The sequence below is a fragment of the Ornithodoros turicata genome, chromosome 1 (assembly GCF_037126465.1).
Source record: "Ornithodoros turicata isolate Travis chromosome 1, ASM3712646v1, whole genome shotgun sequence".
NCBI classification, from domain to species: Eukaryota; Metazoa; Arthropoda; class Arachnida; order Ixodida; family Argasidae; genus Ornithodoros; species Ornithodoros turicata.
In genome coordinates, this window is record NC_088201.1 from 137,631,553 (window position 1) to 137,649,631 (window position 18,079).

Consider the following 18,079-nt stretch of genomic DNA (forward strand, 5'->3'; position numbering starts at 1 on the left):
TAGCAATGTCACACGGTAACCTGTTCCAATCACGTGCGGTGCGAATGAAAAAGGAGTCTAGGCAGAAGTATTGAGCATTTAAATTAATCATCAGCGTAATAGCCAGTGATACGAACTAGGTTATAAGTCGAGCAAATCTATTATTTCTCGCAGGAATTCGCAATTAGTACCAGCGGCAAGTACGAACCACCATTATAGGCTAGGGATTATGCGGGAAGGGGGAAGTTCAGTAAGTGCAAGGCCGGTTGTGGGTTCGGGCCACTGGATCCACTGGGAGGGTCCGAGGACGCTATCAACTTGGTAGCAGGATACAAGTTGCTCATAGACACTTGTTCTGAAGCTGCGATGATTTTCGCAAATCGAACGCTTTTGAAAACTATAAATTGGACAACACTGCCGCAGGTATGTACTACCCGCCTGTTTGTTAAACAAGTATATTTGCTTAGACACGCCGTCTTTTCAAGGGGCGTCAAACGCGGGGTATAGTGTGCTGAGCTTTGGGAGTACTTGAAAGAAGGATCAGGTAGGCAAAATTTATACACGGACCGACCACTATTGCGTCACTCATGATCATACTTGTTTCACGACCTAAAGTAAGAAATTATCAATTACAAGAGACAGAGAGAGGGAGTCAACGTCATGCAGACAGCAAAGACCTTGCACTGGTAGCGTCCTCGATAAACTGCGTCTCGGTACGCCTTGGTGCGGCTTGCCATCCTCCATAAACTGCACTGCTGCACGCTGAACGCCCTCGATTAAAGGAGTGCAGATGTCCAGTGCAGCACTGAGTTGCCCCGAACCCACACCGAGAAAACCGGCCATGAGTAAGAGCTCCTGATGCCCTGATAAGCCACCCATCGGCACTGCTCGGTCTCTTAACCAGGGAGGTGCGAACATCGCTAATTTATACGGGAAGGGCATGTGACTCGAAACAGAGGAGTACCTTGGATCCCCGCAAAGATTTTTCCGTGAGGCGCGCAGCCAACGTCAGAGCATTCATGTGAACAATCATATTCATATGTCACCGGGTACCATTTCCACGACCAAGCTCTCCCATGCATTGGACAGGGCGGTAAGCACACCAATCATTCTAGCTCACCGTACACTATCTACCCATGGGACCAATGACTTCTCTAGTTGCTTGCGTTTTCAATAGATGCGCGCGATTGGCACCAGGTTTACCACAGGTTTGGCGCGTTGTGGGAACCCGCGAGTTTTGCTTGACGCAGCATTCCTTGAAATCCGATATCTGAAAAAATCTGCAATGTACAGCAGAGCTATTACGTATCTGAATCGTCCAAGTCACACGCTTTCAGAAATGTGCACAGTTTCTACAGGTTTGCCATTCACTTTAGAGTTCCTCTAAGAATCGCAATCGTTCTTTTACGCGAACTTGTGAGAAGCCTGCGTGAGCAACAAATGTGATTGCACAGATACCGCCCGTTCATTAGGGACCAGAATTTTAGACAGAGGCCACGCAAATGTAGCTATATGAATAAATGGCGTAAAAATTGCTATGTTTATGAAAAGAGGCGCGTGCTTTGAGACAACAACGTCTGTTTTTTCAACTGTTGTGTGAGAACCAATTATCTTCATTCACACACATTCCTAGTTCGTTTCGTTTTGCTCACAAAATTTGCTCCATTAAGCTTACGAAGATGAGCGCGAAATTCAGAAATCCAAAAACAGCGAGCTCTTGGGCGAAGTCACCGCTCGATGTGACTGATATTCCTTCGGTGCGTGCGGTGTCCTGTGGAAACAATACTGAAGTTTCCATATTTGTTGCATGTGTGTTTATTATTGTTTTTAGGTCAGCAGGAGTAAGTATCCTCAAAATATTACGCTCTTTGCGACCAGTAGTAAGAGTGCGTTTAGCTGTGTAATTCCACTACTTTGCAGCTACACAAGCAAGACGCTAGTACTAGGTGGTGTAGCGTGTTTCCTCTTGGTGGCTGGTTGCGCACTCGCTGTGATGATCGGAGGTATGACGATTCATCGCGAAAGACGATACTCGACAGCATTGTTCCCGGCAGTTTGGCTCAATATTGGCTAGATGTCGGCAAAACTGGTCCTGTGTTCCCGAGATTTACCCAGCATTTTCTCTTTATTGAGTAAAAGGCAGCAGTACGTCCAACATTCTACCAATATTGGCTAGATACTAGATATATTGGGCCAATATTCCCGAGACTCTTCCAATACTGGCTATGTATTGGGAATTATGGCCATTGCTAAATAAGTGGAAAAGAGTGGAATTCAAGAGAGGGAAGGAAAATTTTCGATGGATGGATGCATAGCACGCTTCTAGCCAACCATCAGCCCGAGTGACATCGTTCTCTCCCCTCTGTTGAAAACTGGAGGCGTACAACCTTTCCTGACAGTTGCGCAGAAATGTTAACTGTTACAAAGGGGTGTACGCCCCGTGCTTTCCACGAATTCCGTACATGTATATTGGGTGTCTCAGTTAAATTCCTGGGCTAAATAATTCGCGAACGGGTGCACTAGTCGACGAACTTTCTTTATTACAAGTATCTGTCCTACACCACCTACAAGCTGCGCACCGTGTGAATGAGTGGGAGGCGCTCATTATTGAAATAATTCAAATGGGTTTTGTGAAAAGCATAACTTCTAAATCAGGGCGCCGTCGGCATTAAAATGGGTACTACCCTGTTTGGTACCTTCCGTGGACAACTTCTCGATAAAAATGTGCCACCAAAGCAGGTCATTTAATGCAGTAATTAATCGGTTTCGGTTTACGTATTTTTGTCACGGCTGGTCGCAGGGAAGCGCAAAAGGACGCCCTTCCACCCCCGATCCACCAATAAATTACGTGTTATTGAGCTTGTTATTTGAGTGTATATCCATTTATATCCATATGCTCATTTTAAAATGGTTGGCCTTCAGCGTGCTGTGTGATGAAGCTTTGTTTCAAGAATGTATACATGGATCGGAATATTTTTAGAATTGCCATTATTCGTTTCACTTCAGTGCTTTCATACACTCTAAAAGCAGAACTTCGTCGCATGGCACGCTGTGCACCAACCACTGCAACGAATGATAGGGTTATCGCTGATTCGAAAGGGGGGAGGGGGCGTACGCGCTTTTGTGGCAATTTGGATATATGAAACTTGACACAAAAAGTCGTATGCACCCCTCTGTATTCCAATCATCAAGACTATCATTAGTGGCAATGGTTGGCGCGCATCGTGCTATGCAATGGAGGTCTGTTTTTAGAGCGTACTTCAGGAATGTTACTTGTCAGACAGAAACGCATCTGGAAGGCTCGCTCTTGATATCCACCTCTCGCGGATATACTTTTTTATCATTTCAATACGCGCTTACTCCTAATAGTTTGTTTTTGCTTTTACTTTAGTCTTTATGCATGGCGGCGAAAAGGATGAAGGCGACAAAGGAAGTGGAGGAGGAGCAGCAGGTGGTGCTGGTGGTGGTGATGACTCGGGTGAATCCCTGTATTTCCCGACTAATAACCCTGTCAGAACGTCGGAACTAACAACCACGTCTACTACAACGTCAAGTAAGACACAAAAACACATATCAGTGCAGAAATTATCCTCAGTCAGCATACACTGTGGCTGCTTTGACAAGTTCTCTAAGGGGGTATCCCAATAGCTCACAGTTTTAGAGCACACATGTTCAAAATACTACACGTTTAAAATCGCAAATGGGCACAGTCTATTGCTGTGACCGCCTACAACATGCGGGGGAACTGTAGTCAACAAACATGAACTACCCTTGGTCTCACTACACCACTGTACAGATCTCCCGTATCCATAAACTGGCAAACGTCGCTTCATTTTCTGTTGCTTCAGCATGTCAGACCGTGCTGAGCCTAACCGTCGCTAAAATGTGCGTTTCATTCGTTCGCTAAAACGTTCTCGATGGACACGGAAAAGACGCGAAGGTGGCACGTTGTTCATTGATATCTTACTTCGAAGCGGGGATGGGCACAATTTACATTTTTTGAGTATTTAATTATAAATAAAAATACTTTGATGAAAGAAGTATTTAAATACTCTGCATAAATACTTTTCAATATGAGTGTTTAAATATAAAATATAAATACGTAACTACATACCATAACTACTACCATATTGTGAGGAAGATGTCATCTGGAATTATACAAATAATCATGATCATAACAACAGATCAGGAAAGAATAATAAGATTTATTTGTTAGATTATCATAGCGAGTTTAATATTAGAAGCTTCTCGAAGACTGCATCTTATAGGTATCGTCTGTTCTTCTATTCGCAAAGGAGAACACCTCTCCGCAGGTGCTGAGAAGAGAGGGTTGTATTAATTTTGACGAAGATGCACGCGCGTGCTTGCGAAAACTCGGCGTAACCGTGCGGCTCTCCGAACTCTGCTTTGCCCATCTTACAGAAAGGTGAAACGTAGGGTAACTTTAAGGTACGTACCGGTATCTTGCGTATTTGGGAGTATTTATAAAGTGCCTACAAAGGTAAATACTCAAAAATTGCTGTTCAAATATAATTATAAATACATTTTTCAAGTATGTATTTAAATACAGAATATAAATACATGTATTTATTTTTAAAATACTATTTTAATTACATTGTATTTGTATTCTAAGACCTCGCAGATAACTGATTTTGCAGTTTGGGATTTTTGTATTGTGGATTTTGATATCTTTGGTTTTTGAACGAATTTGTTCTCTTCTCGAATGGCCATCGTAGGCTAATAAGTCAACTGTACGCGATATTTTTCGATGACACTACATTATTCAGAATTATATCTACGGGGATTACCACAATAGTGGGACGCTTGGCAATACAAGAAGTAGAATGTATCGCACATTTATCAAGCTGTGTATCGAGAGAATGCATCGAGCTGTAGGACGCATCTGTAAGATCTGTCCCTTATCTGCTCCCTTACTATACGATTCATACGTAGTTGCTCCGAAGCGATACTGGGCGCATCCAGTGCGTTTCTCTCCGCAAAAGCAGCGACGTTCCCAAGACAACCACGTGATGTCACCAGATTCACGACAAGACGTCTTCTGGTCTTCCTGAAACCTACATGATTCGGACATCTTATCGACTGCGAAAGTAACATCTTTAGACCATTTTGCATACTGAAGACGTCCTGTGTGGCATTTTAGAAACAGATTTTTTAGGGCACTTAATTCTACATCGGCTACCCTTTTAGTCTATGAACTATTTTTCTATCTCTCTATCAATATCTTTTTTCTGGCTGCTTAAAACTGCTACTTAGTCGCTGATATTGTGCCGTGATGAAGCGGTGACATGTCTTCATATGTAAGACTAATGCCCTAGTCAGACGGCAAACCAAAGGCCGTTAGCGGAACCGAGGTTATTTCGCCTATAGTCCAACCATCATTTCGAATAACGTCGTTCTCTGCCCTGATTGGTTGAAAACAGGAGGCGTACGACTTTTTGTGGCAATTATGAACTGCATAAATTTCGCAAAAAAAAAAGGTGTACGCCTCCCATTTTGAACAAATCAGGGCTGAGAACGACGTCGTTCGATATGATGGTTTGACTACAGGTGAAACACTCTCCATTCCGCTAACGGCCTTTCGTTTGCTGTTTGACTAGGGTATTAGACTTGGATCAACACTTGGACACCTTTCTAAATTTGTCACTGAAACAGTTTGAAGTGCTGCTGGCACATGGAAGTCTTTTTGTGTCCTTCTGAACAGAAAGGTCATTCAACAGACGATGGCAGCTTATAGAAGAACTCAACCTCGAATCCCGAAACCGGCCACCAAGAGTGTCGTCAGCCACCTGCAGAAATTTTCCAGGAGACGCTTCTTACTCCATCAAATAGTGCTGGTAACCTGCACGAGCGATTCATACATCTGTGAGGCAGCACAGCGTCGTGATGGAGATGTCTAATCAACGAACGATACACTGTTAAAACAGAACTTCACCCCATAGCACGCTCCTAGCCAACCATCATACCGAATGATATCATTTTGTGTCATGATTTGTTCAAAACAGGGGGGAGGCGCCTATCTGGGACAAGATAATCTGTCCCAGATAGGCGCCTCCTCCCATTTTCAACAAATCAATACACTGAATGATATCATTCGGAATGATGGTTGGCTAGGAGCGTGCTATGTGGAGAAGTTCTGTTTTAACAGTGTAGATGAAGAACGGCAGCGCTAGATCGGCAGATGGATCGGTCGTCATGGTCTTCCTCACACTCCCCCTCTCCTCTGGCGACGGAACGCCCTGGAACGTCACATCAGGAAGACGGACGGGGTAGGGGCGGGAGGGTAGCCGGAGAAGGCGACGACGTCGACGACGTGCAGGACGAACCATGGCGGGGGAGCAGGAGATATGACGGGAGAGATGATGGACGATGGGCACCGATGTGGCGATGATGAGGACGAACGGGCGTAAAATGAGACGACACTGTGTGGCCCAAACTGGTCCCAATTGGTCCCAGATTCATCCCTTCACACTGATTGGTCCATTCTACGTCAACTAAGCGCCAGTTGGCTGTCCTTCACACCAATCACATGCAGTTTGGGCGCCCTTCATGCTCATTTGTCAATTTCGTGCCTACTGAACGCTGATTGGCTAGCCTTCACACCCCTCACATGCACTTACGGTTGCCCCTGCTGACGGATTGGTTTAGGGGTGACGGATTGGCTGACGGATGGGTTTATTGGTTTGACGGATTGGTGACGGAGGTAGACAGCCTTCTCTATCTGCTCTACGGGCTCCGTACCGGAGCCGGAGCTGCATACCAGATCGGCCCATTGATTGGTTACTCTTCTGAGCCCGCTGATAGGCTGGATCGCCCTTAACTCCACTCATTCAGCAATACCAGAACACTTTCTCATTGGTCCAGGGTAGCCCATAACTCTCAGCGTCCAAACAACAACAACTTTATTTGTCACCATTGGTCCATCCCAATGGTTTCGAAGCCCGCTGATAGGCTCGCCAGCTGTCTACCCGTACCTTCCACTGACTGCTTCATAATTTTGGGATGTTTCCTTATTAGTCCAGGAGAGCTCATAGTTTCCAACGTGCAGACTATACCTCTGGGTGCCAGTTCAGAGCACCAACTCTTCTGGGACAGTTCATATCCTTGTCCCCGATACACAACCACTCAGCGTCCCAATGCTCATTGGGTCATAGTCATTGTATGTTTTTTCAATAGTCTGTGGGTAGGACTCATTAGCTTTTTCCACTCGTAACAAGATATCTAAGCCTGCTGATAGGATGGTAGGGCCCAACTGCCTATATGCTACGCAAGTAAATCAGCGTTTCACATAGACCCTCAGCTTTTCCCTTTCCCCTCGTGCATGGGTACCACAAATACCTCAAATGGGTACCTCAAAAGGATACCACAACAACTGCACGTGAGGTCCATGTTCCTTCATCTTTTTCACCACATGTCTTGCGGCCTATCTGTGAATGTCCCCTTATTGCTGCTTTCTGAGTGGAGAGACGCTTTGCCACCATGCTTTCTCCAACCCTTTCTTTCTCTCATGCGCAGAGACGGGCTGTCGTAGCGTATTGGACCATAATTCCAGTTATGCCATAGAGGGCCAGTCATTGAACAGTTCCACTCACTCCTGAGTCCACTGTGGCGGGCCGTGGACACTGGCGATGATGGATATGCGCCTGGAGCACCTGCTCCTCAGTTCTACCGGCACCGTCCTACACTCTTAAAAATGAACTTCACCGCATAGCACGCTCCTAGCCAACCATCATATCGAATGATATCGTTATCTGCCCTGATTTGTTGAAAACGGGAGGCGTACGCCATTTTTGTGACAATTATGAACCGCATAAGTGTCACAGAAAAGGCGTACGCCTACCACTTTGAACAAATCAGGGCACATAGCGATATCATTCGAGGTAATGGTTGGCTAAGAGCGTGCTATGCGGTGAAGTTCATTTTTAAGAGTGTAGCGTGAGGCCATGAACATCTGCCAGGGACAGTCTTTCACCGCTGGTCAGGATTGGTGTGGAGGAAGACCATCTCCTCCACACCACTTACAGGCACCTACAGCTTATTGGTCCGTAATTGCAAACTACGCCGTAGAGAGCCAATCATTGGTCAGTTCCATCATTTCTAAGTCTGCTCATATATTGGTGCCATCTAACAGTATATTCCACTCATTGAGCCATAATTTGAAGATGCTTTCTCATTGGTCCAGGGCTGGGGCAGCCTCAGCCAATCTTTTGTCGATTCCAGACATTTCTAGATTTCTGAGCCCGCTTAGGCTGGTAGTGCACTACTGCTTATTGGTCCATAATAGCACCTAAGTCGTAGAGAGCCAATCATTTGTCAATTTGTTAATTTGTCGATTTCTAAGCTACTCATACGCCAGTAGAGTCCAACTGCTTATTGATTCATAATTCCAACAATGCCATAGATAGCTACCCATTGTTCAATTCCACTCGTTTCTAAGCCAGCTCACAGGCTGGTTGAGGCCGACTGGTTAAAGGTTCATAATTGCAGCTACGTCACAGACAGCCATTCATTGGCCCATTCCAATGGTTTCGAAGCCCGCTCATAGGATCGCCAGCTGTCTACCTGTACCTTCCACTGACTGCTTCATAATTTTGGGATGTTTTCTTATTAGTCCAGGAGAGCTCATAGTTTCCAACGTGCAGACTATACCTCTGGGTGCCAGTCCAGAGCACCAACTCTTCTGGGACAGTTCATATCCTTGTTCCCGATACACAACCACTTTGTAAGAAAGAGGAAGAGGAAGAAGAGGCATGTGGAATGCGCGTATTATGGTGAGCTAGCTCACCATACGCGTATCGTTAGTTGATTGTTAGTTTTAGTTGGTTGTTCGACCACATTGCAGCTCTTCTGCATTAAAGCTTTGTGCGGATACCTGGCCCTTTCCCCAAATTTTCTGGTGCCGAAACACGGTAGGCGTCCCCTCATACTGACCACTGGGAAAGTGCTCCTGGAATAGGAACATGGAACGACTCAAGAAGCTTCGAGCCCCAGTATGTTCCTCTAAAACGGAGCTTGCAGAGGACATTCATGTTGCATTGCGTCGAACATCTCTGTCCATGGCACAACTGCAGCTCAAGCTTTCTCCGCTCACTTCGAAGGCGTCTGTCCTGACTGACTTGGACGCCAAAATTGCAGAAGTCATTGAAAATGACGAGTTCGACAGAGAAGCAGAGATCTGCGACTCATACCTGGAGATTATAATCCGAGCTATGCTAAGTGCCAACAGAAATCTCTCAAGTCATCTTCCAGCGACTCCTAACGGTAAGCGAGGAACTTCCGGTATCGGCTATTTACACGAACAACTAAGCATGCAGAAGCTTACATATTGCACTGTTCACTGCAGAATTGTCGTCACGGCAGTCATTTCGGGATCACTGTGCATCCGTAATACATGAGAAACCATGATTTGAAAAGAACCAGTTTGACGGCTTCAAACCGGCACAGTCAGGAATGGACGAACAGTACGCATGCAAGATCAAATAAGATATACATAATCGATCAAAGCGTGGATTAGACGTTTTCGACAAGCACATCTAGGACTCTGTAAGTTAGACACAACGGAGTTAAAAATGATGGATATTCTGGCAACACATATTAAAACCTGTGCCTCGTTCCAGGATTTCAGAGTGTGACGAGATTCTGCTCTGTTTCATGGAATGCAACTCCATGGCGAACCACACCCTGTGGTCAGTCTATTCCCATTGCTAACTGAAGCTATCACTGCACAGTTTAACAAGTCAGATCGAGAGGAACCAGGGTTTTGCACGGTTTTTGCATGGTTTTGCAGCTGTGCACGTCATGCAACAGAGCTTCGTGAGCCCGCAGCATCTCACCACAATGATGGACGTGCTCTGTTTGTTGCGGATGACGATGATGTCCACTCTCTTCAGCCTGTGGAGGATCCCATTGCATTACAACCCCCACACCTTAACATGGAAGATGGTTACCGGCAGACATTCCTGTCTTCTGGACATCCTACTTGTTACACCATAAAACAAGAGTATCTTCACCAACATGAGATCTACAGCACACCTCCCGCCAACCATGACTACCGCTTCCATTAACGGCCTGACACGTAGACAGCGATTGACGCCTCTCTAAATGGAGCCAGGCTCTACAATTCTATCGTCCGATGTTCAGTCTTTCCACGAGTTTGCAAAGAGCGACCTTAGGGTCTCAACAAGCTTTTGCCTAAACAACCAGGCTGTCTGCACTAACGGTACTTCTCCACTACGTGAACACAAGACAGAGACACCACACCGTCTGACCACGTGATGTGAAAACCACCGGATAATACAATGCGTGGTTATGTACTGCACCACGCTCACCTGCGGCCTGGAGTTTATGTAAGGCAGAGAAAAAGGGGGCAGGGGCAAACAACAACTTTATTTTTAAGATGATGAATGGGGAGTTTCATCGCCGCTATGAACGATGCGAGCATGAAAAAGTCCCATTATGGAGCAGCAGACCACACAGAGACGTGGAGAGAAAAGCAATAGATGGTGGACATTGCACACACTTTTCTGAAAGAAATGCAACCGTTGCAACAGTTGACATCAAACTTCTCAAAAGTTGCTGCTGTTCTTCAAAACAGGACTAAATGTAAATAGTAACCTGTCTCAAAAGTGTTATGTAGTACACCAATATCACATGATATCTGTTCGCAAATCCGGGGCTGACGTCCATTTTGTCGTCGGAGGATGTAGAAAGGTCGCCATCATTCAGTAAATATAAGTATTCCAATTTAATTAAATATGACTATATGAGAGGTGCTGACTGGTGTTTGTCATCACACAACTAAGCAGAGAGTCGAACCGAAACGTTTATTGGTTCGGTACGGGTTTAGGTTTGATGATAAGGGTTCAGCTCCGGAAGGCAACTATAATGGTTCGAACAGGTTTTTTCCAAACGGTTCGGTTCACGAACCGGTTCAGGGGCCACGGGTGGGAATGAAGCACAACAGGCAGGTTAAAGCACATTTCCGTTTGTGAGGTACAGTAGAGCCCTGCACGGGCACGGGCCCCCCGACCCGGCCCGCGGGCCGGGCTTGTTATTGGCTGTGTGCTCCGGGCCTTGCCGAGCCCCGGCCGACAACATACGCCAGCACCGCGGGCCGGGCCGGGCCCGGGCCGACAAATATGTTTCCGAGAGTCAGGCCCGGCCAGGCCATGCAGCTAATTCCACACAATGGAGATGCATTCGTTCATATCATCATGCGCTTGCATCATTCCTGTGCATATTTTGCAAACACAAGCAAAGGACACTGCATTATGCATATGATTCGACCCTCTAGAACATTCTCAAAGCCACTTTACATTGCTCCTCACGTATTTCACAATATATTTGGCAAAGCCTGGTGAGAGGGGTAGGGACTGGAGAAGGAGTTTGTCGACAGTATCCTCTACCTCCGCAAAATCTTGACAGTGTGACGATAACGCCTATGCCCGCGTGCGTTCAGGATTTTAATTTGGTCTCGTGCGGTTACGGTGTTAAACCGCCGTCACTTGTATGTTTGTCTTCTCTCCTTATAAATTTACTTATAAATTTGTTCGATAATCACCAGAAACGCGTACGTCGCGGCTGTAAATACTAGGCCGGGATCTACTCGCCGAGTCACCGGGCCGGGCCGAGTCGGGCTCTATTTGCTTAGACGCCGGGCTGGGCTCTACTCACTGGGTCACCGGGACACGGTCGGGACATTTTTTGATGCGCCTGGGCCGGGTCGGGCCCGGGAATGTCGGCCCGTGCAGGGCTCTAAGGTACAGTACTTGAAGCGGACAGGAAGACGTCAACGGTTCAAGATTTTGAAAGATTTTGCACGATATCAAAGACAAGATTAGTAGTGGTTACGACAGGAGCATAATCATTAATCATGAATTGTTGTTGTTATCTTTGTTGTTTCGCGACTCCAGAAAATCCAGAGCATTCCTGCAGGGCACACCTTTTTCTGCAAGCAACAGGAAGGCTACGAAGCTAATAAAACAAAGTCGAAAAAAGTAGTTCTTATGCTCATGCACAACATGCAAAGATCCGCCCTTAGATCCGTATGAACCGTTATCTGAACCGGTTACCAGTATTTTTTTGCGGTTGAGTTCCGCTTCAGATCGAAGATGGCATCGACTGTTTCGGTGCTTCACTGCTTCGGTTTTCGGTGCGGGTTCGGATTCGCTTCGACTCTCTGCAGGGAAGTTCTACATGATGGTATCTTAAAACATGGTGATTTTATCTTCACTAGATCTGCACATGTTTAATCTAAAAACTATGTTCACCTTAAAGGTCAGATATGCCGATTTTGAAGTGCCGCAGAACTGAGCGATACTTGCGCTGTGTGTTCATTACCGAACACTGAATATGTGTGTGAAATATCTTGCTCCAACTGTTCGTAGTTTTTTAGAAAACAGTTTTCTTAGTTCCCACGCCGGGCCGTCAGGCCGTCGGCAAACCCTGCGCACGGGCGCACCGACGTCACTGCTCTCGGTTTATCTGTCTTTGGCTTGGCATGGACTCTTGGCTTGGTTGCTTGGCTTCTTTCGTTTCCTCCTCTGTGCATCGTACATAAGCGAACAGCTGTTATGTTGTTGCTAAGCCGGAAACAAAGCATGTGAATGTTTTTTTTGGCACAGCGTCGTTTGGAAAGTGCACTTCCTTGTCCTGACCTTGCCTTTTATGGGCTGGAGCGATATGATTCGTGAATATGCCACGGCGAAGTTGTCGAAGATGCGAGAGTGCTACGCTGTTAGAACAATTCATCGAAGCATTCAAGTGTTACCTATTATAAGCTGCCAAAAGACCAAGCAGTGCGAAGCTCTTGGCTGACAGTGGTGCCTGCTAATTTCCACTGTAAGGATTTCGTCCACGAATGCTATCATAGGTTACGCGCGACTCCAGAGGCAATTTGGAATCTCGGCACGAAATCGTCTGATGAAAATCTGAGGTGCCCGACGCATAACATTTTGAACGTGCCACGGAGGATCAAGGCAAAAAACGAGAGCAAAAAAATGGTAAGTCGAGGTTCAGATATAAAAAATAGCAAGCTTGAATCGATTGTGCAGCTGTCCTAGTGCGCTTACTCTGATATAAGCACGATTAACAACACAATAGTACTATTGATAATCTAACTACTGAATTATCACAGGTGCACGCTGAAGGCGGAAATGAAGCATGATCTGGCTTGCATCTGGTCATGAAGAAATTGCTGACACGTTAGTTGCAGTCCACCTCCACTAACAGGTATGACAATGTGATGTTATAATTTGAGTATTCATCTATGTTCAACTTTTCATGTGCACTCGCATGCAGACATTTTGACACCACTTTTAAATCTGCCCTCAAGGTTACAACCTGTGCTTTCAGGGTGGAATACAAAGGTCACCATTCCGATTAGCTGCTATCTCCCAGTTCAAGCACTTTTGTGTCTGGACACTGGTTCCTGTGGATGGGGTGTTACAAGCTTTACTGTCTGATATAGAAGGTACGTTACATTAGTTCAGTTAATTTGTCTTTTGCACATTTTTGTTACTGTTAGCTGGATTACTGTTGGACATACAATCCTTTGACACACCGAAGCTGATGTCGCCTCTGATAACATTTTAGAATTTTCAGTGTCGTCAGCGTCCATTGAGGAAGGTGCCTTTACTATCTGTGAATCTTCAACTGAAGAATAGCCCGGAATTCACGTTAACATTGTCTACTCTTATTAATTCACTGTCTGTTTTCTGAGAGCTAAGAAAAGTGGAAACTATTTATTTGACACAACTTCACACTGGATACTGGTGTGGTACTGGCTTGACATATAAGCTAAAATACCTGGATTCTACAATAATTGTGTTCAACTTGGTGCATTACCGTGGGCAATGCCACATTCACTACATTTTTAGTGGGTCCGGTGCACAAATACTGTGTGCATACTGCATACATACATACTGTTCGATAGGCAAAAATACCTGAGCAGTGCTGTGTAGTCTTTTTACCCAAATTCCATACTCTTACTGCAAAGTCACAGTACGTAGAACAGCAATGTGTAGGTATGCTGCGATAGAGATTCACAACAGAAAGAAGACTGTTGAGAGCATCTAAATTTTAATGAGACGAGACTTTCGTGCACAAGGCTGCTCTTGTTAATGTCTAACATGAAGTTACAAAATCCCAGAATATATAAAACATGTTGTAATGTAGAGAGCGAGGGGTGGTACAGACATAAAGATAATTATATAATCATATATAATAAAATAAGGGGGTACAACTCCCCCCTCAACTCAACTCGACAACTCAATAACTCTGCTTATTCTCTACCTTACAACATGTCATATATTCTGGAATTTTGTAACTTGATGTTAGACATCAAGAAGTACAGCCTTCTGTGCAAAAGTATTCTTTCTGTTGTGCACAATCATTATGCAGTAAATGCGACTATCCATTTCTTGTCATTAAATGCTTTTCCTTTCTTTCTTTCTTTTTTTCTGCAGTGATGAGCATCCATAAGGACACATGCCAGAAAGGGAGTCTCTTTGGGATGACAAACCCTCATCACCTCATGAGGATACAATGGTTGACGAATGGTTCTCAAGCACATCGAAACTTCCAACAAATAATTCATGAAAAAGCCAGTCAGTGCTAGCACCAGGAATTGAACGTGGGCCATCCTGCTACCAGTCAGAGATGTTCAGTGGCGTAGCCACGGGGGGGCTAGGGGGGGCTCGAGCCCCCCCCCCTACCTGCCACGGACCAACCCACACAAGTCGTGCAAATCCGAGAACATAATATATGGGGGGGGGGGACCAGTGTGACTATCGCGAAAGTTCTTGCAGTTCATCGCGTCTTTCTAAGAAGCATTCTTGAATGGTTTTCAAAGTATGAGCTTTTCAAAATACTTCCGATCTCGTGACACCACTTCATTGGTCATGACAGCCTATACATGTAATCGTACTGCGAACGTCTAAATCAACTATTTTCGTTCCCTTTTTTAACCCTCAGTTTGAAGTGTGCACAAGTATGTGTGTGTTGTCGACACAGGATCAGCGGGGGGAGTTTTCGTATCGAGCCCCCCCTACCTTTGAGGTCGGGCTACGCCACTGGAGATGTTACATTTCAGGCGCTCATTGGCTTTTGGTGAATTACTTGTTGACTTTGTCCCAAAGTGGAGCTCGCTACAGCTCATTTGCTATCTGTTAATGTTGTGGCGTGTGTTGCGTTTTTCTCTTTGTGTGTTCCAGACTCAGAACGGTTAATTTGGATCGGGTCAGGTACGTTTCATTTAGACATGGCAAACATAAAGTGGTGTTTCTCAACACAACTTAGCAGTGGTCTTCATGCATTACTGCTACAGCCATTAAGCGTGAATAGAAACCTGCACATTATCCATGATGTAAAACCCCAAGACTAGGGAACACGAAGGGACAGACACAAACATGTCCCTTTGTGTTCCCTAGTCTCGGGGTTTTACATATGCATCATCTTCACCAGCGCGCTTGCTTGCAGCCATTTTTTCTGCTCATTATGTTCACTCTACTTTTATCGTGTGCTATATAATCTTGTTCAAGTTCTGTCAAACAACCTGTAATGCTATAAAAAAATTCAGTACACTGTTTGTGTGGGTTGAATGGTAGCGCATGAATGCAGGAAGGAAACTGTCATGTTATGGCAAGTGTTTACGTATTGTACATTTAACTACTAATTTTATTGGTTAGCTTTCGCTGGCGTATCATGTCAAGCCATGTTATATTAATTTGGAACATGTTTTTCTTAGTAGCCAGAGCAGCTGATACACAGAGAGAACATAGCCCGTGTGTGTTTGTCTTTTCCACCGCAGCCCTTGGGTTTCCTCCCTGATGGCTACACATGTTAGGGATAGGTTTCAGAACCGGTAGTTCCCGCCAAGTGTGAATTGCTTTTCAGGGGATCATCACGCTGGCAGATGAAACATATGGTTTAAATATTTGCAGGACAGGAATTGCGCAGCTTCACACAAATACTACTACTACGACGTAAGAGTGGTTTAAAATCTATCTTTTTTGTGTTCCTGACATTATCGCACAAGATGTAGTATCCACTATGATCCTTTATGTGGGGGGTATGTACAGTGCAATCAACAGATGCTATTTACAAATCTGTGTTTTCTACCGTGTTGAAATGGGGTAGTTTATATCTGAGAGCCATAGCGAAACACAGGCCCTCGAGAAACATGGCAACACATTGCAGGGACTCTGGATGCTGCCTAAATTTCCAGAACACACAGCTCAAGGCAGCGGTTAAATAACAAGTGGTAAGAGAAATCCAAGATAGCTGCATCCGTAAGCAGTCCGCTGTTGGATTTGCTTCTGTCAGAGATACGTTATCTCAAAGGGAACGCACGGACACACTCAGAATGATACTAGGGCTGCCTGTGAAATAGAATGAGGAGAGGGGAAGATATATAACCCTTTTTCTTGTCTGTTATTCTATTGGTTAAATTGTCATTTTCTTAGCAGCATATGTGTGTATATTCCAGAGTCTGCTAATAAATATATCAGTTTAGAGCTAGCAGTCGCACTGTAGATGTCTCATCCTGTCCTTGGTTGCTTGTGATTCACTATGGCCATGCTTGCTAATGCAAAAACAGAAAACAAAAAAAGACAATAGAAAAACACGGAAAGAGCGACCTAAAAAGCTGCCTGTTCTAGTGCTCACATGGAGGCAATGCAATGAGGTAACATGTTCCATTCATGAACTGTGCATAGTAGTACATATCACAACGGCAACCGATTATTCAGATTTTCTTGAAGTACTTTGTTTTTTTTTTAGCTTTGTTTGCACAGTCTATTATTGGAGCTTTATGTGATTCCCCTCTTCAGATACTGATTGTTGATGCTGTGCAGTTTGTTAATTTTGAAACTGTACTGTGCTGAGGTACAAAAACAGAATTGTCATATCTGCATTTGAGCACATAGGAATAATTTGTAAGTACTTTACTTGTTGACATTAATATTTGCACCAGGTCACAACATTGTTGATTTATGGAAAATGTAAATAAATATATTTATTTGCTTGCCAAACAATGCACAAATGTCTTCTTTTCTAGTGAGATATTCCCTGTTCACCAGACATAAATGTGGAAAAGTTAAAGGGGCACAATGATGGTAGAGTCTAGCGTTGCTTTTTGCCACTTCACATATATGCACTGTTATTCGTGTGCACATGTAGGAATAGGAAGGTAGAGGATGCGCATAAAAAATTTCGTATGCAGCCACACATATGGTTCAGAAGATTAATTAGATGATGTCCAAGCATATATAATTGTGCTTCATGTGCAATGGGTATGCTAACGAATTGCTTCCATGAAGCCTTTTTATTTATTTTTTATAAATTATTTTTATAAATGTTGTTTTTGATTTTATATAAATTTCATATTACATATTGTATACTTATATTTTTATAAATTTTATAAACTAAAAACTCAAGTTACACGGCCCCTGTAAGAGTGCCCTTTGCAAATGGTTTGGTAACGTGTCTCGAACTGTAAAGGTAAGAGGCAATCGAGAATGCTGCAGACAAGGTTGCAACTTACATATTGCTTATCACGTCCTACATACAAAGTGATTTGTACAATAATTCCTGAGCACGGAATTAATCCCGAGGCTGGCCAGTGATGTCACCCACGACGACAAGTCACATAATTGCCTTTAATACTTTTACACCCCATGGGCTGAGTTGTGAATTGAAAGAGCACTCTACAGAAGGATAAGGTGCACCTGATTTCTAGGATCTATGCTATGCCCTAACTCTTCAGACACCACACTTCTAAGTGGCAATATGTGCTCTGGTACTTCTTTTGCGTCTGCATAGTGTGCAACCACATGGCTACTGGAGCTTTCGTGTGCATGTTTTTGTGCGACGGTGTTCATTACAAACAATATCCAGATGTTAGACATAAAATGCAGTAGTTTGTAGCGTACCACACAACGCAGCGTGACATGGGATTGCGTGATTCAAAGAAAGCTTCTGGAAAATGCACAGAATCCCACAAAAAGTTTAAAATGTGATTTGTATTTCGTTTTACGTCTTTCGTCGTTACATACCATCGTCGACGCTGTTGCACATTGATAAA

The 18,079-nt window shown here is 44.4% G+C and overlaps 1 protein-coding gene across 2 annotated transcripts in view; it reads left to right on the plus strand.

The window, feature by feature from the left end:
- The window catches only part of LOC135369728 (uncharacterized), a 112,685-nt gene that overhangs the window by 33,969 nt on the left and 60,637 nt on the right, over positions 1-18,079 (plus strand). The window contains exons 1-2 of one of the 2 annotated variants that reach the window (XM_064603256.1): positions 1,538-1,982; positions 3,371-3,532. In XM_064603256.1, coding sequence (XP_064459326.1) covers positions 1,973-1,982; positions 3,371-3,532 — 172 coding nt within the window. In that variant the 5' untranslated portion in view covers positions 1,538-1,972. Of the gene's footprint in view, positions 1-1,537; positions 1,983-3,370; positions 3,533-18,079 lie in introns of those variants that run through there. The other variant, XM_064603248.1, reaches the window with a different exon arrangement.